Source organism: Odocoileus virginianus, chromosome 3 (genome assembly GCF_023699985.2).
Source record: "Odocoileus virginianus isolate 20LAN1187 ecotype Illinois chromosome 3, Ovbor_1.2, whole genome shotgun sequence".
Lineage (NCBI taxonomy): Eukaryota > Metazoa > Chordata > Mammalia > Artiodactyla > Cervidae > Odocoileus > Odocoileus virginianus.
The window spans coordinates 58,834,824-58,862,028 of NC_069676.1; the positions used below are offsets into that span (position 1 = coordinate 58,834,824).

General features: G+C 41.1%; 1 protein-coding gene across 2 annotated transcripts in view; it reads right to left on the bottom strand.

Moving 5' to 3' along the window:
* SLC36A2 (solute carrier family 36 member 2) overlaps positions 1-25,319 on the bottom strand; it is a 49,262-nt gene extending 23,943 nt beyond the window's left edge. The window contains exons 1-2 of one of the 2 annotated variants that reach the window (XM_020898556.2): positions 5,695-25,319; positions 4,089-4,254 (exon numbers count right to left, since the gene is read on the bottom strand). In XM_020898556.2, coding sequence (XP_020754215.2) covers positions 4,089-4,252 — 164 coding nt within the window. In that variant the 5' untranslated portion in view covers positions 4,253-4,254; positions 5,695-25,319. Of the gene's footprint in view, positions 1-4,088; positions 4,357-5,694 lie in introns of those variants that run through there. The other variant, XM_020898557.2, reaches the window with a different exon arrangement.
* Positions 25,320-27,205: the final 1,886 nt, after the last annotated feature.

Below are 27,205 nucleotides of genomic sequence, written 5' to 3' on the forward strand. Positions count from 1 at the left end.
CTCCTGTCTGTATCTCAGTCCCCATGGTCTTTTCTGGCACTCTGGATCTCATGTAGGGTGACCAAGCATCCCAGCTTTCCCTGAACTATCCTGGTTTTAGGGGCTTCTCTGGTAGCTCAGACAGTAAAGTGTCTGCCTACAATGCAGGAGACCCGGGTTCAATCCCTGGGTTGGGAAGATCTCCTGGAGAAGGAAATGGCAACCCACTCCAGTATTCTTGCCTAGAAAACCCCATGGATGGAGGAACCTGGTAGGCTACAGTCCATGGGGTTGCAAAGAGTTGGACATGACTGAGTGACTTCACTTTTTTTCTTTTTGGTGGCTCAGTGGTAAAGAATCTGCCTGCAGTGCAGGAGACGTGGGTTTGATCCCTGGGTTGGGAAGATTCCCTGAAAGAGGGCATGGCAACCCACTCCAACACTGCTGCCTGGAGAATACCATGGACAGAGGAGCCTCGCAGGCTACAGTCCATGGGGTCACAGAATCAGACATGACTGAAGTGACTTGGCATGCATGCATTGGTTTTAACAGCTCACACTTAATATATGCCATTAGAACACTTACTATAATACATAACAGACATTATGCTAAGGATTTCATGTATTATCTCATTTAATCTTCTTGTGGTGATGACAGAGTAGGTTATTACCTTTATTTTGCAGATGAGGAAACTGAGGAATAGAGATTTTTTTTAATAGACTTATTTAAGTATGTGTGCATGCTAAGTTGTTTCAGTTGCGTCCAACTCTTTGCGACCCCATGGACTATCTAAGGATATTCTGGGTATATATACCCAGAAACTGTCTCAGAGTCTCTGTTCTTCACCCCACTTCTTCTGGGCTGTCTCCAGGAAAGGAGTTCAGATAGATGAGTTAAAGAGACAGTCCCATTTCATAACCAAGGGAGCTAAGGCTCAGAGAGGGCCTATGGTCATGGTACAAGTAGCAGATACAGAACTGAACTCAGAGGAAAGGGGAGAGGGGAGGCAGCAAAAAGAAATCATGTGACTTCTGGTAAAGAAATCAAGTGACTTGGGACCCCAGGTGGGTATCTGATGGGACAGGGTAATTTAAGGTTTGGGCTCCAGAGGGATTTTTTTTCCCCTCAGGCCAGGACATCAAACTGGGGAATGGCAAGTCTCCTCCCACCTCCAACAAAAACAAAACCCAAATTTCAGAACTTTCTTTAAGACAGATGTGAAGGTGGTCCAGAACACAAGGTCTAAACCATCAGGGAGAAACATATACTCTCTTTGATGGTGAATTAACAACCTATCTTCACACCTCTTTGTACCTAGATCAGGTTAAACTGAGTATTGGGTTTACAAGTTGAGAAACTTTAGCACTTTCCCATGAGAGCCTTCCAGTGAGCAGACTTACTGTGCAAAACAGCAGAGGTACTCTGGAAAAAGCCTGGTCTCTGGGGTTGGACATACCAGGGATTAAAACCCAAGGCTGGACTTCTGCAGTAGTACAGTGGTTAAGACTTCATGCTTCCACTGGAGGGGGCTTGGGTTCAACCCCTGGTGGGGGAACCAAGATCCCAACCAGATCATGGTGTACACAGCTTGGTCAAAAACAGACAACAAACAAACAAAAAACCCAAGGCTACTATTTAACTAGCTGTGTTATCATGGGCAACACGTCTGCTTTGCTAAGCCTCTGTAAATATTAGCAGGAATGGTATTTTTGAAAGACCTGTCCCAAACACCTGTATCTTTATATTAATCCCTGAATCCTCTAGCTTCCTAAGGAACTGCCCATTGACTTGATAAGGGTTAAAGAGAAAAACTGCAGGGGAAAGAGGGTGGGAGAGTCTTTGCATGCTTTTCTCTCACCCTGTGGGTGTCAACATCGCTGACAGAGCACTGCACCCCACGGTTCTCCAATGATGGGTTTGTTTGGCAACCATGGTCAATGGGTCACTTGGAAATTTCTATCTAAAGGACTTAGGAAATCAGAATTTAACTTTAGACCACTCAGGCAACTTAATAATGTGGTGAACTGTGCAAAGCACTGGGCTGGGAGACAGGAGACCTGGGAGCTAGTCCTAACTCCTTCAGTTCTCTGGAACGTCATTAGAGTTGCGGCAGTCAGCTTGCAGGCACTGCACTTGGGGGCTTCCTCCACGATGTTCTTTGCAGCCATCCTGGGAGGAGCTGAGTATTATTTCCCAGGGCAGACTCTGGAATACTGAGAAGTTCTGTCACGTGCTCTGGCTGGTAAGTAGCTAACGGGGGAATTCAAACCCAGGTGAATGTACTCCACAGGTACCATACTTACTTGACCTGTTTAACACCTCCCTCCAAACTAGGAGCAAGTTCTGGCTTGCTTTATATTTTTGATTCTTACATAGCTAAAATTACCATTAAACTATGTTTTAGCTCAGGAGATAAGAGCTAACTGGTTCCCTCAAGGTCTCTGATTGAGAAATACCCCGCCTCAGGGGCTTCCAACCAGTCCATCCTAAAGGAGATTAGTCCTGGGTATTCATTGGAAGGACTGATACTGAAGCTGAAACTCCAGTACTTTGGCCACCTGATACGAAGAGCTGACTCATTTGAAAAGACCCTGATGCTGGGAAAGATTGAGGGCAGGAGAAGGGGACAACAGAGGATGAGATGGTTGGATGGCATCACCGACTCAGTGGACATGGGTTTGGGTAGACTCCGGCAGTTGGTGATGGATAGGAAAGCCTGGCTTGCGGCAGTTCATGGGGTCGCAAAGAGTCAGACATGACAGAATGACTGAACTGAACTTAACTGAACAGGGACTTCCCTGGTGGTCCAGTGGTTAAGACTCTTTGCTTCCAATTAGAGGCTTGCAAGTTCAATCCCTGGTTGAAGAACTAAGGTCTCATATGTCCCGTGGTATGGAAAAAAATTTTTTTAAATAATAAAAACTCTGAAATACCCCATTTCAGTAGTGGATGGTCCCAAGGCCTGAAGGGCTCACCTTCAGGATTGTGAATTCTTAGCAATTCCCAGGACTAGTCCTGGGGCAAGTGAACCATGTCATAATGTCAGTCACTGTGTCCATCCCTGAATTGTCCTGCAGGGTGGCATGGGAGCAGCTTTGCCTGCCCCTTTATCATAACTTCTCTCTCTTTGCTGTTCACTGTCACCCTACCCCTACAACATTCAATATTTCAGATTTAACTTCCACAGCCACCCTCCTTAAATTCACATTGCCACCAATGTATCCCTGTTTTGCATATGGGGATAAACTGAGGCTTAGAAAAAGAAGGAGCAGACCTTCTTGGATGCATATGTCCTTTCTACTATACCGACAGGGTCAACGTTTTCTTCATAAAGCTGCAGGATCTTTACCACCATGCCCATCAGCCACTAGCCACGCTGCTTGAAGGGTGGAGAGGAAGGGAGCTGGAGCCTGTAGTTTGGCTTCCCTGCTTTGAGTACATCCCTCCTTGTCATGGTTTGAAAGCTTCGCCAGAGATCTCCCCTTCTCCCCACACAGACCCAGGAAGGTGGAAGAAACTAGACTCTTCTATATACCGTGCTTCTGATGTTGTCACTGCAGTTCTCAATTGAAATAGAGGCTGGGTAACTGCAGGGAGGAGGCAATGCTTGGTTGTCTGTGGTTTTAGCTCAAGCGTCACCTTCTACACCAAGAAGCTGGGGATTCTGCCTCTCTCCCAGACATTATCAGGGCAAGCCAGAAGCAAAACTGACTCTAGGGCTACACTTCAATAAAAATAAAATAAACTGACTTTAGGGCTGTACTTTAGTTAAAAACAAGCAAACAAACAAACAAACAGACTCTAGGGCCAGCACTGGATTCCAGGCCCCATCCTACCAATGAGCCAGGGCATGGCCTGGGGTAAGGTGCCTTAGTTTCCCCATGTGCATGTGTTGGGGGCTAGATCACTATATCCTGAGGGCTTTCTGACAGTCTCCCCTACTGCCCCTTTAAGTTCTCAAGTTGACTCAGCCTCCGACTGCATTTCTTGCAGCCTTGGTCTCCCCATGTGCACGATGGGTTGGCGGTCAACACCCATCTCGGGGTTCTTGCCACTGCAAGCTTCCAGACTAGAAGGCAGAAATGGAGATGGCAGTAAAGAGCACTCACGTTATGCCCTTGGTTGTCTCCAAACCCGGTGACTCAGAAGGGCTTCCATCCAAGAAACCGGAGTCCTTGTTCGGCAGCTTCTTGGCACTTTCAGGAGGGGATCTGATGTCCAGATTGAGGTCAACAGCTCCCTGGGGACTCCTGGCACTCTTTGTCGTGGACATGGCTGTTCAGAAAGAGAGGGCTCCCGGTGATGGAGAGGGTCTGCACTGAGCAGGAAGGTGTCCAGTCAGGTGCAAAACCCCAGCTCTGCGGCTTGTGCCTTTTTGCAGGCTCTGGCCAAGTGGGAAAGAGGCCCCGCCCACCTCCCCCGGAGGGTGTGCCTCCTGCCTGAAGAAGCCCCGTGGAAGAGGAACAATCCCCAGACTGAGGAGAAAAGGAGGGGAGGGGAGGGGTCTGGGAAGGGAGTCATCCCTGCTTACCTAACAACAGCAGTGGCAACAGCAACAACCATACTGATCATTTTGATGACTAATATTTAGTAAGCATTTCTCTAAGGGACAGATGCTCTTCTAAGCACTTTCCCTATATTTTCTCACTTAGTCCTATAAATTAAATAGTGAGGAAATCAGGCTCTGAACTAAAAGGACCTGCTTAAGGTCACATAACTAAAAAAGTGGCAGAGTAGGAATGAGAGCTCAACGGATCCATCCGGTGTTTTAGCCAATAACCTATGTCTACCACCAAGAGAACACACCCCCCTCCACCTCCACAGGGGCAGGGGCCCCACTTCCCATTGGCTGCATATCTGCTGTAAGGCATCCTTCCAGGAGCTCCCCTTTATTAAGTTGGAAAAAAAGGAGCCCCACTTACTCACCTCTAACTGCTTCTTAGCTTTTGTGAGGCTTCAGGGAGAGAGGAGGATCCTTTCACAAAGGGTCAGAGAGGCAGAGATTCCTCAACCCCTAACCTAGCCCCATTTCACTGGATAGGACGCTGGCCTCAGCTGAGGGAGAGAGTTGCCTAAAGTCACATGTGACCATCAAAACAGAACTGTGCAGCTAAAGAAGGCTTTGGAGGTTTCTCTAGTGTTCCATTCTCTGTCATTATCTCTGCTTCAGTGATAGATGAATTGGCCAAAATTTCCTCCTCCCTCAAAATTACAGCACTTTACTCAAGCCATACCATTCTCTACATAATTATCTCATGTGCCATGAGCTTTATTTAGGTGGTCTTACAGCCAACTGGTAGCATCTGAAACAGATTTGTTTGGGTCCCTCCCTTACATGGGACCCTTTCCAAGGTCCTACATGCAATTTTGAATTTGTAATTTTGTGTTCTTTCTCTTAAAGAGGTTCTCTCCACTGGTAACTGCTACCTCAACCCCCCCTCCCTGCGGTATAAACTTCAGACTCCACAAAGCCTATCTACTTCTCTGGGTAGCACTGTTATTTTGTTTTTACAGATGTGGAAACTGAGGCTCAGGGAAGTAAAGAATAGCTTGCCCATGGCCACGCAAATCCTCAGCAGACCCCAAACTCTACCCTAGTCAGATCTTTCTACCTCTGAAGTCTGAAGCTTTGACCACTACACTTGAACCTTTTGGATTGAATCCTGGCCCACCCCCCCTTCAAGTTTCTTGCCCTGAATCGATAGAAACACTCACCATGGTATGAGAAACATCCTCTGTTCACTCATCTGGAACCATTACGTGGCTGTGTTGCTGGCCTGCGTGCAGGCAGGATGCACCCTCTGGTCTGCTCATTGTTGTTGTTCAGTCATCCAGTCATGTCTGACTCTTCGCAACCCCATGGACTGCAGAATGCTAGGCCTTCCTGTCCCTCATCATCTTCTGGAGTTTGCCCAAGTTCATGTGCATTGCATTGGTGATGCCATCCAGCCATCTCATCCTTCTGTCTTCAATCTTTCCCAGCATCAAGGTCTTTTCCAGTGAGTTGGTCGTTTGCATCAGGGGACCAAAGTATTGCAGCATCAGCATCAGTCCTTCCAATGAATATTCAGGGTTGATTTCCTTTAGGATTGACTGGTTTGATCTCCTTGCTGTCCAAGGGACTCTCAAGTCTTCTCCAGCACCACATTTAGAAAGCATCAATTCTAAGGCACTCTGCCTTGTTTATTGGTTCAACTCTCACAACCATATGGAAAGACCATAGACTTGACTATATGGACCTTTGTTGGCAAAGGAATGTCTTTGCTTTTTAACACTTGTCTAGGTTTGTCACAGATTTTCTGCCAAGAAGCAATCGTCCTCTAATTTCATGGCTGCAGTCACCATCCATAGTGATTTTACAGCCCAAGATAGCACTGAGATTCCATATTGTGATTCTAATCTCAGATCTCATCCATCGATAGACCTTTGTTCTTGCTCAGGCCACAGGATCAGTAAGACTGTCAAGAACTTTGAGATGTTCAGATATAAGACTAGTTCCAGGGACTTCCCTGGTGGTCCAGTGGTTAGGACTCCATACTTTCAATGCGCTGGCCCCATGTTCAATTCCTGGTCTTTGGTGAAGTAAGATCCCACAAGTTGTGCTGAGGCAAAAAAAAAAAAAAAAAGACTAGTTCTTGCTTTCCTCTCCAGGTTGTAAGAAGAACCCTGAGTTAATCTTCAAATTATTGAGAACAGGGCTGACTGAGTAATCAGAATTTGGCTAGGCCCCTTCCCAGATGTCATTGCCTAAAAGAAAACTTGCAGGGCACTGCCTGCAGACTTTCAACTTGTTGTAATAGCCATCAGCAGGCAAGAGGGACTCTTCCAGGATGAGAGCCTCCAAAATACATCTTTCTAACACTGGCCCAGGCATGTGTAGCTCTGGCCTCCACTACAGCTCTACCATAAAGTTGCTGCCATCCTGGGAAAGACACTGCTCCTCTTCCCACCTTGGAGAAATAGGTACTAGATTAGAGAGGACCTCCGAGGGACTGAGGACCCCAGGGTCTGGGCTTTTCATTCCCACTGGATGCTGAGATGCAAGCCCAGCTTCCCTTGAGTTGGGACCCACACAACTTAAGTAAGGACAGTCTAAACTGCTTGATGTCTCCACAGTGGGTGGTACAAATGGGATTTAAATAGTGAAAGTCTTTTATGACCCTTTAGAGTAAACAGAGAACCGTTTTTTTCAGTTTTTTATGGCAGCTTGGAAACTTGGAGTGTTCTCAGAATCATCTGGGGAGATAAGAAAGTACACAGACACCCAGAATTATTAAAGTAAGGAGAATTTTGGCCTTTGTATTTTTACCAAGTTCCCCAGGTGGTTCTGATACTGGCCAGAGTTTGAGTTCCACTCAGGTGGTGCAGTGGTAAAGAATCTGCCTGCCAGTGCAGGAGATGCAAGAGACGTGGGTTCAATTCCTGGATCGGGAAGATCGCCTGTAGTAGGAAATGGTAACCCATTCCAGAGTTCATGGAAAATCCCATGGACAGAGGAGCCTCTTGGGCTATAGTTCATGGGGTTACAAAAGAGTCAGACATGACTCAGTGACTAAACAACAGTGCATAGTAGAAACTCCAAAATAAAACAAACAAACAAAAAATACTCTTCCCTCACATAGTTTATGTGTTTCAAGACTTTGGGGTTTCTTATGTCAATCAAATTTCCAAATGAATTTTCAGGCCTGTCATTCCAGTTCTACAAGGATTAGGTCATTAGCCAGTGAAGTCGCCCACTGACCGTGCACCCTGAAGGAAAGTCAGGAAGCATTCTGTGCTTTGACTTGGGTCTAGATACTTAAGATGTATATCTAAAGAATAATTCCAATGCACTCAGGTTCTTATATCTTCCCATCCAAAGAAAAATACTAAAATTTTTAACTTGGAATGTGTGTTTTTTGTGATTGGCAGTACCTTTTGATGTTTGGGTTATTTTTTTTTTTTTTCAGTAGGAAAAACTCATATATCCCAGCTCCTCCTCCCTTATTTCTTTGGAGCAGTTCCTTAGAAGTATCTGAGAGGCTGTCTTCTCGGCTATAGTCCTCAGTAAGGTCCCAGAAACAAACTTAACTCACAACTTTGACACTGTGCATTTTTCTTTCAGTCGTCAGTTTTGGTGACCATGAAAGGATTCAGAGAAGGCTCTTCTCCTTGGACTGAACTCTATGAGGGTCGAGTCTTGTTACTAGCAGAGGCCCCTCATGCCTGTCTGCCTCTTTGGTGTGTCCAGACAATTTGGGTAAAACTCTCCTGGATCTTGGATCTCCCATTGTTGGCTGGTGATCCTGTTTTATTTGGTGGTGGATAAATTTCTTGCTGTGGGGAGTAGGTTTTGCTTGATCTCAGTTTCTGAAGAGAACCTGGGTTGCCTCAGTTGAAAAACGCTGAGTAGGTTCAGACTGAGTGATTAGGTAGGAAATTGGCCTATTGATTTCCTGTTGAATTGGCTACTTTAATTGAGTTTCTCAGAATAAAAGTGGAAATGTTGCACAAGAGTTTTCATCTCTGAAGAAGAAAAGGAGCATCTCCTCCTGGCCAGCAACGACTTTCTCAGGCAGTGAGAAACTTGCAGCAGTGGTGGAGGCAAGTCCTCATACCATGTAGCAGTCCTATCGGGAAACCCAGTTATTTAGTTTTAAAAAAAGAACTTGTTCCTCTGGGGAACCACATTTAAGAGCTGGCCACTGAATGATCTGAGCACCCACTGTGGTTTCAGACTGCCAGAGGGAAAAATCTAGACAGGTAAAAGAGCTGCAAGAACTCTACAGGAGGAGTTAAGCTCCTCTACCTAGAGGAGTTAAGCTCACAGACAGCACATTGACCCACCATATAATTAGTACATAATTAGTAGCAGATTTATCCTGACAAACTAACAAATAGGAAACAAAGCTTTCAAAAAAAAAAAAGGAGCAACAGATTGCCAGTTTCCAACTACCCATCCAACTAACACCCCAGCCCGGTTCATGTAGGTTACTTATGGAAATTATCCATTCAAATACTTAATTCAGACAATTGTTATTCTGTCACTCAGTTGTATCCAACTCTGTGATCCCATGGACTGCAGCATGCCAGGCTTCCTTGTCCTTCACTATCTCCTGGGGTTTGCTCAAACTCATGTCCATTGAGTCAATGATGCCATTCAACCATCTCATCTTCTGTAGGCCTCTTCTCCTCCTGCCCTCAATCATTCCCAGCATCAGGGTCTTTTCCAATGAGTCAGTTCTTTGCACCAGGTGGCCAATGTACTGGAACTTCAGTTTCAGCATCAGTCCTTCCAATGAATATTCAGGACTGATTTCCTTTAGGATTGACTGGTTTGATCTCCTTGCTGTCCAAGGGGTTCTCAAGAGTCTTCTCCAGCACCACAATTTGAAAGCATCAATTCTTTGGTGCTCAGCCTTCCTTATGGTCCAACTCTCTTCACTTGTTAAAGAAACTGAAATATATCTGTATATGCTAACATGTAGGCATGTTCATGAAATATTATTGTGAAATATGAAATGTTCAACACATTAAATATATCATTTTTCTAAAAATAAGGAAGAAACCACATATACACAGAACCACAGACTAACACGCAAACACAGAAAATACACATACAAACATACACACTGCTATGGTTTGAATGTTTGTATCCCTCTGAAATTCCTATATTAAAATACTAATGCCCAATGTGATGATACTAGCATATATGGCCTTTAGGAGATGATTAGGTTATGAGGGTTGAGGCTTCATGAATGAGATTAATACTTTTGGAAAAGTAACCCAAGACAAAATGAGAAACTGCAATCCACAAGAAGGTCCTCACTTGACCAAGCTACTACTCTGATCTTGGTATTCCAGACTCTAGAATTATGAGAAATAAAATTCTATTATTATAAGCCACCTCATCTGTGGCATTTCATGTAGCAGAGTGAATGGACAAAGACATACACATTATATCTATGTTGTTATATGCTCAAAAACGTCTGAAAGAATTTATAATAGTTCCTCCTATACTGTAGAAGTATAAGTGGAGACTTATGGGTGGAAACAGGGGTTGGAATTTTGTTTTAATTTTAAATGTTTTCATTTTCAAAGACATACATGCTATTTTTGCAGCAAAAATCAAATATTTTGAAAGAATATGTTAAGAATGAAAGTGAAAGTGTGAGTGGCTCAGTCCTGTCCAACTCTTTGTGACTCCATGGACTGTAGCCCACCAGGCTCTTCTACTATGGAATTCTCCAGGCAAGAATAGTGGGTAGCCATTCCCTTCTCCAGGGGATCTTCCCAACCTAGGGATTGAACTTGGGTCTCTCGCATTGCAAGCAGATTTTTTACCATATGAGCCAGGGTATTATAGGCCAATATCTTTGATGAATATAGATGCATAATGTCTCAATAAAGTATTAGCAAACTCAGTCCAATAACACATAAAAAAATATCATGCACCTAACCAAGTTGGAGTCATCCCAGGGTCACAAGGATGGTTCAATATACACAAATCAATTGTTGTGATGTACCACATTAAAAAAAAAAGATGACAAAAACCACATGATAATCTCAATAGATGCAGTAAAAGCATTTGCTAAAAATTCAACATCCATTCATGATAAAAACTCTTACCAAAGTGGGTAGACAGGGAACATATCTCAACATAATAAAAGCTATTTATGACAAACGCACAACAAATATAATACTCAGTAGTGAAAAACTGAAAACCTTCCTACTAAAATCTGGAGCCAAAGATGCCCACTCTCACCACTTCTATTCAACATAGTATCTGAAGTCCTAGCCACAGCAATCAGGCAAGAAAAAGAAATAAAATGTATCAAATAGGAAGGAAAGAGGTAAAATTGTTTTTATATGCAGATGACATGATAACACATATGGAAAACCCTAAAGACTCTACACAAAAGTTACTAGAAAGGATAAATGAATTCAGCAAAGTAGTAGGATACAAAATTAACATACAGAAATCTGTTGTATTTCTTTACACTAACAATAAAATATCAAAAAGGAATGTAAAAAAGAAAACAAACCCTTTTAAAATTCATTAAAAAATACTTAGGAATAAAACTGACCAAGGAGATAAAAGGCTTATATGTTAAGAACTATAAAACATTAATAAAGGAAATCAAAGATGATTCAAGGAAATGGATGGAAGGATATCCCATGTTCTTGGATTTGAAGAATTAATATTGTTAAAATGGACATACTACTTAAAGCAATCTAAAGATTTAATGTGATCCCTATCAAATTACCCATGACATTTTTCACAGAACTAGAAGAAATAATCCTAAAATTTACACGGAACCATTAAAGACCCAAAATTGCCAAAGCAATCCTGAGGAAAAAGAACAAAGCAGGAGGCATAATCCCCCCAAACTTTAGATAATACCCAAAGCTACAGTAATCAAAACAACATGATATTGGTACAAAAAACAGATCTATGGGTCAATGGGACAGAACAGAGTCCAGAAATAAACCCACACATCTCGAGTCATTTAATTTTTGACATAGAAGGCAAGAATATATAATGGAGAAAAGACAGTCTCTTTAGCAAGTAATGTTGGGAAAGCTGGACAGCCACATGTAAAGTAATAAAGTTAGAACACACCCTCATACCATACACAAAAACAAACTCAAAAAGGCTTAAAGACTTAAATATAAGACATTATGCCATAAAACTCTAGAACATAAGTAAAATATTCTCTGACATAAATTATACCAATGTTTTCTTAAGACTCTCTCCCAAGGCAATAGAGATTAAAGGCAAAAATAAACAAATGGGACCTAACCAAACTTAAAAACTTTTGCACAGCAAAGAAAAACATAAACAAATGAAAAGATAACCTAGAAGAAAATATTTGGGAGAAAATATTTGCAAATGATGTGACTGACAAAAGCTTAATTTACAAATTTCCAAACAGCTCTTACAACTCACTAACAAAAAGACCAACTGACCCAATCAAAAAATGGGCAGAATATCTAAATAGACATTTCTCCAAAGAAGACATACAGATGGTCAACAGGCATATCTGGAACAAGGTCTGACACTCAGACTTACTTAAAGTGTTGAATGAATAAGTCTGGAGGGTTCCAGTTACAAACTTTGATAAATTCTCTTCTGTCACATCATCAATTCATCGTCTTCTGGACTTTTAATACTAGATGGAGACTGAGCCATCATGCCTTGCAAACCGCTTCAGCAGAAAATATGTAGGAAAGCACAGTGCCTAGCCCTCAGCAAATGTTTGCTGCATAAATGAAGGAAGCAACAGAAGTTCTCTACATTTATGAAGACTTCTCCTAGCTTTTGTCTCCTCCTCTCAGATGTCAAATACTCACAAGTACGTAAATTCAAATCAGGCACAGACAGACAAGGAAGTCTGAATAGTCAATAAACATATGAAGAGATGATCAACTGTACGGAAACAATGAAATGAATTTTCTTTTTCTTAAAAGTCAGATTGGTAAGCATAAAATGTAAAACACAAAAGAGGTTTAACAATAGCAGCTGCTGGCAAAGGTGTGAGGAAAGAAGTCCTTTCATACTCTGTTCAGTTCAGTTCAGTTCAGTCGCTCAGTCGCGTCTGACTCTTTGCGACCCCATGAACCACAGCATGCAAAGCCTCCCTGTCCAACACCAACTCCTGGAGCCTACCCAAACTCATGTCCATTGAGTCGGTGATGCCATCCAACCATCTCATCCTCTGTCGTCCCCTTCTCCTCCTGCCCTCAATCTTTCCCAGCATCAGGGTCTTTTCAAATGAGTCAGTTCTTCCCATCAGGTGCCCAAAGTATTGGAGTTTCAGCTTCAGCATCAGTCCTTCCAATGAACAACCAGGACTGATCTCTTTTAGGATGGACTGGTTGGATCTCCTTGCAGTCAGTCCAAGGGATTCTCAAGAGTCTTCTCCAACACCACAGTTCAAGAGCATCAAACTTTCAGCACTCAGTTTTCTTTATAGTCCAACTCTCACATCCATACATGACTACTGGAAAAACTATAGCCTTGACTAGACGGACCTTTGTTGGCAAAGTAATGTTTCTGCTTTTTAATATGCTGTCTAGGTTAGTCATAACTTTCCTTCCAAGGAGTAAGCATCTTTTAATTTCATGGCTGCAATCACCATCTACAGTGATTTTGAAGCCCCCAAAAATAAAGTCAGCCACTGTTTCCACTGTTTCCCCATCTATTTGCCATGAAGTGATGGGACCAGATGCCATGATCTTAGTTTTCTGAATATTGAGCTTTAAGCCAACTTTTTCACTCTCCTCTTTCACTTTCATCAAGAGGCTCTTCAGTTCTTCTTCACTTTCTGCCATAAGGGTGGTGTCATCTGCATATCTGAGGTTATTGACATTTCTCCCTGCAATCTTGATTCCAGCTTGCGCTTCATCCAGCCCAGCATTTCTCATGATGTACTCTGCATATAAGTTAAATAAGCAGGTGACAATATACAGCCCTGATGTACTCCTTTTCCTATTTGGAACGAGTCTGTCCTTCCATGTCCAGTCCTAACTGTTGCTTGCTGACCTGCATACAGGTTTCTCAAGTGGCAGGTCAGGTGGTCTGGTATTCCCATCTCTATAAGAATTTTCCACAGTTTATTGTGATCCACACAATCAAAGGCTTTGGCATAGTCAATGAAGCAGAAATAGGTGTTTTTCTGGAACTCCCTTGCTTTTTTTATGATCCAGCAGATGTTGGCAATTTGATCTCTGGTTCCTTTGCCTTTTCTAAATCCAGCTTGAACATCTGGAAGTTCACAGTTCATGTATTGCTGAAGCCTGGCTTGGAGAATTTTGAGCATTACTTTACTAGCATGTGAGATGAGTGCAACTGTGCAGTAGTTTGAGCATTCTTTGGCATTGCCTTTCTTTGGGACTGGGGTGAAAACTGACTTTTTCCAGTCCTGTGGCCACTGCTAAGTTTTCCAAATTTGCTGACATATTGAGTGCAGCACTTTCACAGCATCATCTTTTAGGATTTGAAATAGCTCAACTGGAATTCCATCACCTCCACTAGCTTTGTTCGTAGTGATGGTTCCTAAGGCCCACTTGACATCACATTCCAGGATGTCTGGGTCTAGGTGAGTGATCACACCATCGTAATTAACTGGGTCCTGAAGATTTTTTTTGTATAGTTCTTCTGTGTATTCTTGCCACCTCTTTTTAATATCTTCTGCTTCTGTTAGGTCCCTACCATTTCTGTCCTTTATTGAACCCATCTTTGCATGAAATGTCCCCTTGGTATCTCTAATTTTCTTGACGAGATCTCTAGTCTTTCCCATTCTATTGTTTTCTTCTATTTCTTTGCATTGATCACTGAGAAAGGCTTTCTCTCTCTACTATTCTTTGGAACTCTGCATTCAAATGGGCATATCTTTCCTTTTCTCCTTTTCTTTTGGCTTCTCTTCTTTTCACAGCTATTTGTAAGGCCTCCTCAGACAACCATTTTGCTTTTTTGCATTTCTTTTTCTTGGGGATGGTCTTGATCCCTGTGTCCTGTACAGTGTCACGAACTTCTGTTCATAGTTCATCAGGCACTCTGTCCATAGTCTATCAGATCTAGTCCCTTAAATCTATTTGTCACTTCCACTGTATAATCATAAGGGATTTGATTTAGGTCATACCTGAATGGTTTGGTGGTTTTCCCCACTTTTTTCAATTTAAGTCTGAATTTGGCAATAAGGAATTCATGATCTGAGCCACAGTTGGCTCCTGGTCTGTTTGTTTTTTTGTTTTTTTTTTTTTTGCTGACTGTATAGAGCTTCTCCATCTTTGGCTGCAAAGAATATAATCAATCTGAGTTCGGTGTTGACCATCTGGTGATGTCCTTGTATACTGTCTTCTCTTGCGCTGTTGGAAGAGGGTGTTTGCTGTGACCAGTGCGTTCTCTTGGCAAAACTCGATTAGCCTTTGCCCTGCTTCATTCTGTACTCCAAGGCCAAATTTGCCTGTTACTCCAGGTGTTTCCTGACTTCCTACTTTTGCATTCCAGTCCCTGATAATGAAAATGATATCTTCTTTGGGTGTTAGTTCTAAAAGGTCTTGTAGGTCTTCATAGAACCGTTCAACTTCAGCTTCTTCAGTGTTACTGGTCAGGGCATAGACTTGAATTACCGTGATATTGAATGGTTTTCCTTGGAAACGAACAGAAACCATTCTGTCATTTTTGAGATTGCATCCAAGTACTACATTTTGGACTGTTTTGTTGATTATTAAACATACATTTACAAAGCCACTTTGGAGGACAATGCAGCAGTAAATTTTTTTTCAATCACTCATAAATTCGAGTGTCAAAGATTGAGTTAATCATGTTTTCAGAAAACTCTTATTCTGCCATCATGGGTCCATGCAAGGTCCTACCTGGGCTTACTCACTCATCTTACCCCTTTATTTATACAAGTATTTTGAACTGAGGGCAGTTTTGCACCTCCTAGGAATGTCTCGCAACGTCTACAGACATTTTTGCTTATCACAATTGCTACTAGCATCTAGCGAGTAGAGGTCAGGGAGACTGCTAAACATCATACAATGCACATAACAGTTTCCCACAACAAAGAATTACACAGCCCAAGATAACAATAATGTAGAAGTAGAGAAATGCTGATTTATACCACTCCTTTCCTCACCATAAACAACAATTCTGATTAATTTACTGTATACTGTTTCATATTTACTCTTCTAATGTGTGTATTGTTGCTTTGTTTCTGTGTATGCTAAATGTAAATGGTATTATGTGAAAATCTCATTCTGTTTCCTGCTTTTTAAAGTTAGCGTCTATTTTTATACTTCATTCACACTCCTAGGTTCACAGATGCTGTTAAAACTAAGAACAGATGTGCCTATTGGCCCGGCTACTCCACTCCTTGTGATTGATATACCTTGAAGAACCTCCCTATGCTTCCTAAGAATGAATATGCAATAATATTTTTTGTAGCACTGTTTGTAATAGCAGAATATTGTAAACAAATGTTTTAGAAACACAAGAGTGATTAAATATGACATCTGTACTTTCTTACTCAATATCAACTTTCTTGAGGCCAGGATCTGATTTGGATTTCTTCTAAGTGGTGAACTGTCCTGTGTACTGTAGGATGTTTAGCAGCATTTCTAGCCTCTACCCTCCAGGTGCCAGTAGTACCATAAAACCTAGTTGTGATCATCAAACAATGTCTCTAGTCATTGTCAAATGTTCCCCTGGGGAAGGGAGTAAGGGATGCCTCCAGTTGAGAACCACTGCTGTAAGAAGGAAGGTAAATAAATAAATTTGAGGGACTTCTCATGGAACAATGACAATCATTCCTTATTTGATATAGAACTTGGGAGATTTTCTATAATCTGGTTTTCTAAAAATGATATCCAATGTATACAAATAAAAATATACATTAGCAAATAGGAAATGAAAATATTTACAACTCTACTGAAGTGAAGTGAAGTGAAGTGGCTCAGTCGTGTCTGACTCTTTGCGACCCCATGGACTGTAGCCTACCATGCTCCTCCATCCACGGGATTTTCCAGGCAAGAGTACTGGAGTGGGTTGCCATTTCCTTCTCCAGAGGATCTTCCCAACCCAGGGATCAAACCTGGGTCTCCCGCATTGTAGGCAGATGCTTTACCATCTGAGCCAGCAGGGAAGTCCAACCCTACTACCTAAGATCAACTGTTATCTCCTCTTCTAGACACACAAAATACACATAAACACTCTCACACATATTCTTCTTTTTTTACAAATAATACCGCATAAAACATATTTTCCTACTACCTGCCATTCTTAATATGTCATTAGCAGTTCTGGATGTTACACTACAGCATTTTAAAGTCTAAAGGGAAACAGAACAGAAATTGACCCCATTTTAGAATGAAGTCATTGAGGTTCAGGAAAGTTAAAAAACAACCTCCAGTTAACAATAATAATAATCTGTTTTATTATCAGCTCCAACTATCAACAAAGATTTAGGAAAAAAACGTTCAAGAAGCTAGGGCATAGTCTTATTTTTTTAACCCTTACTTTTATGCAAAGGAATTAAGACTCTATATCCAATAACATTACATAATGCTTTAGAGAAGACAAGTGTGTACTGATCTTCTTGGGTTTTCTTCTGATCAGTGGTGTATTACTCCTGGTATATGTGGAGGTTGAGAACAGGAGAGGGGAAATCCTGCTTTTATTGTGACCGAGACACAATGAACAGGGCCGCCCTCTAGTGGTGCTTCAACATCACCATCCTACTTGAAGCAAGATCGCTTCTTACCTTTGGCCTCAGCTACTTTGTGAGGCAGTAAATTCATGTTCCTGAAGATGTTCAAGCTCTTAAGTTCAACTCTAAAATGTTATGAATGTTTTTAACTCAAGGCTCCCAGATGACAAGCTTCTAGAATTCTGAGGTTCTATGACTTTAGTGGAGAATCTTGAGGTTGTTATCCTGACGTCCTCTACAAAAGACTGATATCACAGACAAATATCTATACATGTATGTAAGCGTGGGTGTGTATGCATCTCACATCTACTATATCCATTTATCTGTTGATGGACATTTAGGTTGCTTCTGTACTTTAGCAACTATAAATAATGCTGCAATGAACACTGGGATGCATATATTTTTTCTAATTCACGTTTTTTATTTTCCTGGATATATACCCAGGAGTGGAATTCTTGGGTCATACAGTAGTTCTACTATTAGTTTTTTGAGAAACCTCCATACTGTTTTCCATAGTGGCTGCACCAATTTACATTTCCACCAACAAATGTACGAAGGTTCCCTTTCCCCCACGTCCTGTATGGTTGCTTTTGAGTTATAATGGCAGGGTTAAGTAGCTGCAACAGAGGCTGTATGGACTGAAAGGCTACTTGCTATCTGGCCCTTTAAAAAAAATTTGATAACACCTGGTTTAAAGCAAAAATAGCAGCAATGTATCAGGGTTTATAGTGTACATAAAGATAAACATATGACGAAAATGGCTCAAAGACAGAAGGGAGGATTTGGTAGTATACTATTGTAAGGTTCTTATACTACATATGAAATGGTATATTATTATTTGAGTGTAATCCATGATTAATTAAAGATGTGTATTATAAACCATTGGGCAACTACTAAAAGAGGTATACATAACAAAACAGACTCTTAATAAATACTCAAATAACCCAAGATAGAGCAGAAAGAAGAAAAGGGAGACAAAAAAACAGATGAAACAAATAGAAAACAATTATCAAAATGTTAGATTTTAGTCCAACCATATCGATAATCACATTAAATATAAATGCACGGATTAAAAGACAGAGATAGTCAAACTGGATATAAAAGCAAGATTCAACTAAATGGTCCCTACAAGAAGCCCACTTAAATTATAAAGACATATATAATCTGTTAAAATTAAGGGATAAAATGTACTTCATGCAAATGCTAATTTAAAGAAATCTGGAGTGATTGTACTAATATTAGATAAAGTAGACTCTGGAACAAAGAATCCTGTCAGAGATAGAGAGACTTTTTGCAGGGTTTAAAAGATCAACTCATCAAGACAAATCTAAATAATGTAAACGTGCATGCATCTAACAACAAAGCAAAAACTGATATATTTAAAAGAAGAAACAGATAAATTTACAAGTATATTTGTAGACTTCAATATTCCCCTCCACTCCAGTAATCAATAGAATAGGTGAAAAATCAGTCAGGATATACTAGAACGGAACAACACTATCAATCAACAGCCTACTTAACATTTATAGTACATTTCATCTAATGCCATCTAATGTTTCATCTGATTGTTTTCAAGTGCACATGCACACACCAAGATAAACCATATTTTGGGCCACAGAGCAAACCCACAGACTCATAAGTATTTAAATCATGCAAAAAGAATGCTCTCTGACAAAAATGGAATTAAAGTATAAATCAATAACAGAAAGATATCTGGAAACCTACCAAATGTCTGAAAATTAAACAACACATTTCTAAATAAGCCATGCATGAAAGAGACAGTTGTAATGATAATTAAAAAATATTATGGACTGAATGAAAAGAAAGCACGACATCAAAACGTGTGGGATACAATTAAATCAGGGTTTATACCAGGCTCAGTGGTAAAGAATTTGCCTGACAATGTAGGAGACATGGATTTGATCCCTGATCTGGGAAGATCCCACATGTTGTGGAGCAACTAAGCCTATGCACCACAACTATTGAGCCTGTGCTCTAAAGCCTGGTTGCTGAAACTATCCAGCCCACGTGCCACAACTACTGAAGCTTACAGGCCCTAGAGCCTGTGCTCTGCAACAAGAGAAGCCACTGCAATGAGAAGCTTGAGCACCACAACTGGAGAGCAGCCCAAGCAACAATGAAGACCCAGCACAGCCATAAATATATAAATAAAATTATTTAAAGAATGAAACATAATGTGAGTCATAAATGTGCAAGTCACATATGTAATTTAATTTATCTAGTATCCACATTGAAAGTAGCAAAAAGAAAATAGGTAGAATTAATTTTAAGTACTTTACTCAACATGATATATCCAAAATATTACTATTTCATGTGTAACAATATAAAAATTATTAATGAGATATTTTATACTTTTATACTGAATTCTCAAAATCTGGTGTTCATTTTACTCTATGGCACACCTAAATTCAGACTAATCACCTTTCACATGCTTAGTAACCACATTTGACTACTCTATTAATGCAGGCTTGGAGGACACTTTATAGCTTTGAATGCTTATATCAGAAAAGAAGGTAAGCCTCTAATCAATGATCTAAGCTTCCATGTCAAGAAAATTTAAAACATTTCACCCAAAGTAAGCTGAAAGAAAGAAAAAATACACATAAGAGGAGAAATCCATGAAATTGAAAACAGAAAACCAATCAATGAAACCACAAGTTAGTTGTTTCCAAAAAATCAATAAAAGTGATAGGACTTCTCTGGTGGTTAAGAATCCACCTGCCAATGAAGGGGACATGGGTTCAAAGGGGATCTTTGGTCCAAGTAGATCTCATATGCTGCGGAGCAACTAAGCCTGTGTACCACAACTATTCAGCCTGTGTTCTGTACCTCCTGAAGCCTGAGCTCCTAGAGCTCCTGTTCTGCAACAGGAGTAGCCCCCATTTGCCAGAACTAGAGAAAGCCAGTGCACAGCAACAAAGACCTAGCAAGGCCAAAAATAAATAATTCACTTTAAAAATAAAACGATAAAGCTCTATCCAGGCTGATCATGTCTGCACATAATTCCAGAAGCTTCATAGATCGTTGTTCAGGTTCTCAGATTAAGCCTTTTAAAAACAGAGGGCTCAGTGTTGAATTCAGTTTCCATCCTGCTCTAGAACTTTCACTATTTTTAGTGCTTGAAGATATTATGATCATTTCTTTAAGTTGACTAATGTCAAATCTGATTCCCTGGTTTCTTACAGTTATTCTTACCTGGGAACATCTGTGTTATCTGGATAGTGGTGTTTACTTTCTGTGTATATCTATTGCTATTAACAACCCCCATCAATTCTCTCTTCTTTTGGTGTAGAACCCCGTTTTTAATTTACAGTACCATCCTTCTCTTACTGCAGCAGTATGTTAGTGGCATTGTCAGTCAGAATGCCCCAACATTCCTTGCCCAGTGGATGAGCATGTGTGATTGGACTGACTCTCCATAGAATCTGCATCTTGAGCAGAAAGCCCAAGGACAGAAAACAGGTGGAGGAAACTTATCTTAGAGACAGAGTCTCTTCATTCCTCTGACTTCAATCATAGGCTCCACCTAATTTCTGACTTTTTAAAGATCTCCTTCTTTGACTCTGGAGCTACCCTCAAACCACTCTGTTTTAGCGTAAGTTGGCCAGAGTTGTATTCTGCTGCTTTCCAACAAAGAACCTAACTGACTGATGAGATCTTCTTAGACTCAGCTTAATTCTGAAAAGACGTGCTCTGCCTGGAATTTCCCTAGGGACAGCCTGGTGACCTGACCCCGTGGAATTTTCCTAGAGATGTCTGGAGCCTGGTGGAGAGACAGGAGAGAAGCAGGACTGCCTGCCTTTTACTCACATGTCAGACAGATTATGGCAGTGCAAACCCTCATATCTACAATGAAGGTCCAGTGCTTCACTATCTAGGAAACAGAGAAGTACGTGATGATTTCTGAGGGGAACACAGAACTGCATGGGGTAGGTGGGGTAAATACCATCCAAGGAGAGAAGTCTTACAGACTCTACAATCTGTAAAGCAAAAGGAATCAGGGAAGATCCATTTGCAGATACCAGCAGCCCCTGGAGGACCTGCTGAGGAAGAGGGAAACCAGAATATGGGGCAGAAATTGAGAATTGCCAAAACTGCCTTAAATAATCTATTAAAGCCCCTAAAATACAGCAATGTGTTTAGTGGCCATAGGGTAGAAAATATTATACATGTATCTCTAGGCACAAGCGTCTCATTTGATGAAGGGCATGAAGGGACCAAGGCCTAAGACATAAGTTGTTGGTCCACATCTCCCAGCTCAGCTCCTTTAGAAACATCTATTCAATGAATGTGGTAAAGGGTGAAACTGCCTGCACCTCAAAAATAGCTGTCTCTTTCATAATTGAATCAGCATGAGTTCAGAGAATGTATAACATGTACATTGGAAAAAAATGGATTGAGTTTCAGGAGTTTGAATTCTAACTCAACCTCTCAGTTCATTTCAGTGGCTCAGTTGTGTCCGATTCTTTGCGACCCTGTGAACTACAGCACACCAGGCCTTCCTGTCCATCACCAACTCCCAGAGCTTGCTCAAACTCAAGTCCATGGAGTCGGTGATACCATCCAACCATTTCATCCTCTGTCGTCCTCTTATCCTCCTGCCTTCAATCTTCCCCAACATCATGGTCTTTTCAAATGAGTCAGTTCTTTGCATGAGGTGGCCAAAGTATTGGAGTTTCAGCTTCAGCATCAGTCCTTCCAATGAATATTCAGGGCTGATTTCCTTTAGGATAGCCTAGTTGGATCTTCTTGTAGTCCAAGGGACTCTCAAGAGTCTTCTCCAACACCACAGTTCAAGAGCATCAATTCTTCAGTGCTCAGCTTTCTTTATAGTCCAACTCTCACATCCATACATGACTACTGGAAAAACCATAGCTTTGACTAGATGGACCTTTGTTGGCAAAGTAACATCTCTGCTTTTTAATATGCTGTCTAGGTTGGTCAGCTTTTCTTCCAAGGAGCAAGGATCTTTTAATTTCATGGCTGCAGTCACCATCTACAGTGATTTTGGAGCCCCCAAAAATAAAGTATGTCACTGTTTCCATTGCTTCCCCATCTATTTGCCATGATCTTACTTTTCTGAATGTTGATTTTTAAGCCAACCTTTTTGCTCTCTTCTTTTTTCATCAAGAGGCTCTTTAGTTCTTCTTCACTTCTGCCATAAGGGTGGTGTCATCTGCATATCTGAGGTTATTGATGTTTCTCCCGACATCTTGATTCCAGCTTGTCCTTCATCCAGCCTGGCACTTTACATGATATACTCTGCATATAAGTTAAATAAGCAGGGTGACAGTGTGCAGCCTTGACATACTCCTTTTCCTATTTGGAAACAGTCTGTTCCAAATGTCCAGTTCTAACTGTTGCCTCTTGACATGCATACAGATTTCTCAAGAGGCAAGTCAGGTGGTCTGGTATTACCATCTCTTGAAGAGCTTTCCACAATGTGTTGTGATCCACACAATCAGTCTTTGGCGCAGTCAATAAAGCAGAAGTAGACGTTTTTCTGGAACTATCTTGCTTTTTCGATGATCCAATGGATGTTGACAATTTGATCTCTGGTTCCTCTGCCTTTTCTAAATCCAGCTGGAACATGGAAGTTCATGGTTACATACTGTTGAAGCCTGGCTTGGAGAACTTTGAGCATTACTTTGCTAGCATGTGAGATGTGTGCAATTGTGCGGTAGTTTGAGCATTCTTTGGCATTGCCTTTCTTTGGGGTGAAAACTGACCTTTTCCAGTCCTGTGGCTACTGCTGAGTTTTCCAAGTTTGCTGGCATATTGAGTGCAGCACTTTCACAGCATCATCTTTTAGAATTTGAAATAGCTCAACTGGAATTCCATCACCTTCACTAGCTTTGTTCGTAGTGATGCTTCCTAAGGCCCACTTGACATTGCATTCCAGGATGTCTGGGTATATATAGGTGAGTGATTACACCATTGTGGTTATCTGGGTCATGAAGATCTTTTTTGCATAGCTCTTCTCTGTACTCTTGCCACCTCTTTTTAATATCTTATGCTTCTGTTAGGTCCATACCATTTCTATCATTTATCGAGCCCATTTTTGCATGAAATGTTCCCTTGGTATCTCTAATTGTCTTGAAAAGATCTCTAGTCTTTCCCATTCTATTGTTTTGCTTTATTTTTTTGCATTGATCACTGAGGAAGGCTTTCTTATCTCTCCTTGTTATTCTTTGGAACTCTGCATTCAAATGCATATATCTTTCCTTTTCTCCTTTGCCTTTAATTTCTCTTCTTCTCATAGCTGCTTGTAAGGTCTCCTCAGAGAACCATTTTCCTTTTTGCATTTCTTTTTCTTGGGGATGGTCTTGATCACTGCCTCCTGTACAATATCATGAACCTCTGTCTATAGTTCTTCAGGCACTCTGTCAGATCTAATCCCTTGAATCTATTTGTCACTTCCACTGTATAATCATAAGGGATTTGATTTAGGTCATACCTGGATGGTCTAGTGGTTTCCCCTACTTTCTTCAAAGTAAGACTGAGTTTTCCAACAAGGACTTCATGATCTGAGCTACAGTCAGCTTCTGGTCTTATTTTTACTGACTGTAAGAGCTTCTCCATCTTTGGCTGCAAACTCAATCTGACTTCTATATTGACCATCTGGTGATGTCCACGTGTAGTCTTCTCTTGTGTTGTTGGAAGAGGGTGTTTGCTATGACCAGTGTGTTCTCTTGGCAAACTCTATTAGCCTTTTCCTGCTTCATTTTTGTACTCCAAGGTCAAATTTGCCTGTTACTCCAGGAATATCTTGACTTTCTACTTTTGCATTCCAGTACCCTACGATGAAAAGGACATCTTTTTGGGTGTCAGTTCTAGAAGGTCTTGTAGGTCTTCATAGAACCATTCAACTTCAGCTACTTCAGCATTACTGGTCAGGGCATAGACTTGCATTACTGTGATACTGAATGGTTTACCTTGGAAACGAATGGAGATCATTCTGTTGTTTTTGAGACTGCACTCAAATACTGCATTTTGGAATCTTTGGTTGACTATGATGGCTACTCCATTTCATCTAAGGGATTCTTGCCCACAGTGACAGATATAATGGTCATCTGCGTTAAACTCAGCCTCTACCACTATCTAGATGACTACTTCCCTGAACTTCATTTGCCTCATCTTAAAATCAGGATATACTTTGTATGTGCTAAAATGTAGGTGCTGGAAATGATGGTCATTGAAAGTCTACGGTCATGAAGTGCTCACCACATGGAACTCATTTTTTTAAGAGTAGAAAAATACATTGCTTCTTAGAGAACACAAGTCAGAGAAAAGATCAGTGACTGTTACTGTAATGCTCAAAAAGCCTTTAATGGTATATCGTTGCCTACAGGAAAGAGTTCCAAACTTGAGTCTGAGATTCAAAGCCCATTGTGTTTCAATTTAATTTCCCACTCTCTCAACTCAAAATAGTCCCTCTGTTTCCACACCATGTTCTCTACACTGCAACCAGACTCGTCAATTAGAGGCATTCCCTGAGAATGAGATACACTTTCACACCTTTCCCTCCATTTGAACCTGTCACACTCCTGTTTCTTGAAGAGATCTCTAGCTTCCCCATTCTATTGTTTTCCTCTATTTCTTTGCACTGATAACTGAGAAAGGCTTTCTTATCTCTCCTTGCTATTCTTTGGAACTCTGCATTTAAATGCATATATCTTTCCTTTTCTCCTTTGCCTTTTGCTTCTCTTCTTTTCACAGTATGGCCTCCTCAGACAACCATTTGGCCTTTTTGCATTTCTTTTTCTTGGGGATGGTCTTGATTCTTGCCTCCTGTACAATGTCACGAACCTCCATCCATAGTTCTTCAGGCACTCTGTCTATCAGATCTAATCCCTTGAATCTATTTGTCACTTCCACTGTATAATCATAAGGGATTTGATTTAGGTCATAACTGAATAGTATGGTGGTTTTCCCTACTTTCTTCAATTTAAGTCTGAATTTGGCAATAAGGAGTTCATGATTTGAACTCTGGTTGTCAGATCCTGGTCTTGTTTTTGCTGACTGTACAGAGCTTCTCTATCTTTGGATCCAAAGAATATACTCAATCCGATTTCGGAATTGACCATATGGTGATGTCCATGTGTAGAGTCTTCTCTTGTGCTGTTGGAAGAGGGTGTTGTTATTGGTTGTTATAATCAATGTGTTCTCTTGGCAAAACTCTATTAGCCTTTGCCCTGCTTCATTCTGTACTCCAAGGCTGCCGGGAGCCAACACATGAGACCCTACCCCTAACAAGGTCATAAGGGAGAAAACCTGACGGGCAAGGCGGATCAGGTTTTCAGGGGTTTCGAAAAAGTCAGCTCACGAGACCCTACTCCTAACAAGGCCGTAAGGGAGAAAACCTGACGGGCAAGGCAGATCAGGTTTTCAGGGGTTTCGAAAAGGCCAGCTCACGAGATCCCACCCATGACAAGGTCACGAGGAGAAAGCCTGACAGGCAAGGCAGATCAGGTTTTCAGGGATTTTGAAAAGCTGCCCCCGGCGCTCACCTTAAAGATGACATCTGTCTTTCTGATGCCTGCCTCAATGGACTACTCCCTCATTTCTCTGACACAGGCAGGAAGGCCTTCCCCGATCTCTTCCCAAATAAGAATTAATTTAGAACTTTAATCAATAAGTTTCCCAGGTGGTGGTATTTTATGAGATTATTCAGGATGAAAGGAGTGTTTTAATTTAAACTCCTTTGCTGGTAGTTTGTTAGCCAAATGCATTTATGCCCTTGGTACTAATATGCATGATTGCTTACAATATCCTAATCATAAAATAGCATAAAGAACCTGATTATATAAAAGCCCTAATAGATATAGAGCCCTTTTAAGGGGTAAAGGAATCCTATTAGAAAACATAAGAAAAATTATTCTATAGGTGGTTATTGGGTTGTGATTTGTTTGCTGTGTTTTTGCTTGCTGTATTTTTGCCTTTAATGTGCTAAGGTTGTGTTATAAAAACCACTGTTAGTATAGTTAAAGATCTAGAGAAATAAGAACTTAGCTCTAGTGTGGTAACAATGAGATGGTTGTTAATTGTCAGTCAGGAGTGCTAGGCAGAAGCTGTCTCACCAAAGTCGCAGAGTCAGTATGGGGTAAACTTCTTAGATAAACGCTACTGACAACTTCTGCAGAAGGATTAATTTTTGTATTAACAAGAATATAATTCTACTCTGTACTATTTCCCTATGACACTGTTACCTTTCAGTTAAGGTCACCATAAAAACGGAAAATAGGTTTACAATCACCTGACCTGCATAAAATGTTAATAGCCCCAAGGCCAGAAGATCATGTGCTAAGAATTACTATAGAATTAGAAAGCAAAAAAATCCTGCTTTTCCTAAAAATCAAAATGATGTAATACTAATCCTGTGTAATCATGAGTAAGCATCTTGTACCTTGAAAACGTTCTGTGAAAGGGTATAAAACCGGTTGTCAAAAAGTAAAACACAGACTTGGCCCTATCAAGGCTAGTCTCACGTGTCTTCTCTCTCTCTCGCCGACGCCGTTCATCCTGAGGGTACCCCCTGGATCCTGCCTAGGCTGGACCCCGGAAGGCGGTGCCACGAACAGGGAACCCGAAGGTAAGCCCGCCCCATTGTTCAGTTTTCGGGACTGCTAGGACCCCACTAGGGTGCTGCAGGCCCCCCTGCATAAGATAGGTAGGGTGAGGAAGGTGGGTAGGCTTTAGGTTTCTTCTTTAAAACCCCACTAGGGCGCTACAGGCCCCCCTGCATAAGAAAGGTAGGGTAAGAAAAGTGGGTACGTTTCAGTTTCCTTCTTCTCTAAAGATCCTTTCCTTTTTCTTCTTCTAATTACTAACAAAGATGGGTAACAGTGAGTCAAAAGAAAGACAGCTTTTTATTGGAATCATAATGCAACTCCTTAACTGCAGAGGAATTAAAGTTAAAAAGACCGGTGTTCAGTTCTTTTCTAGGTTTGTCCAAGAGCAATGTCCTTGTTTTCCAGAAGACAGCAGTTCTCCTGGGTTCCCTTACCCTC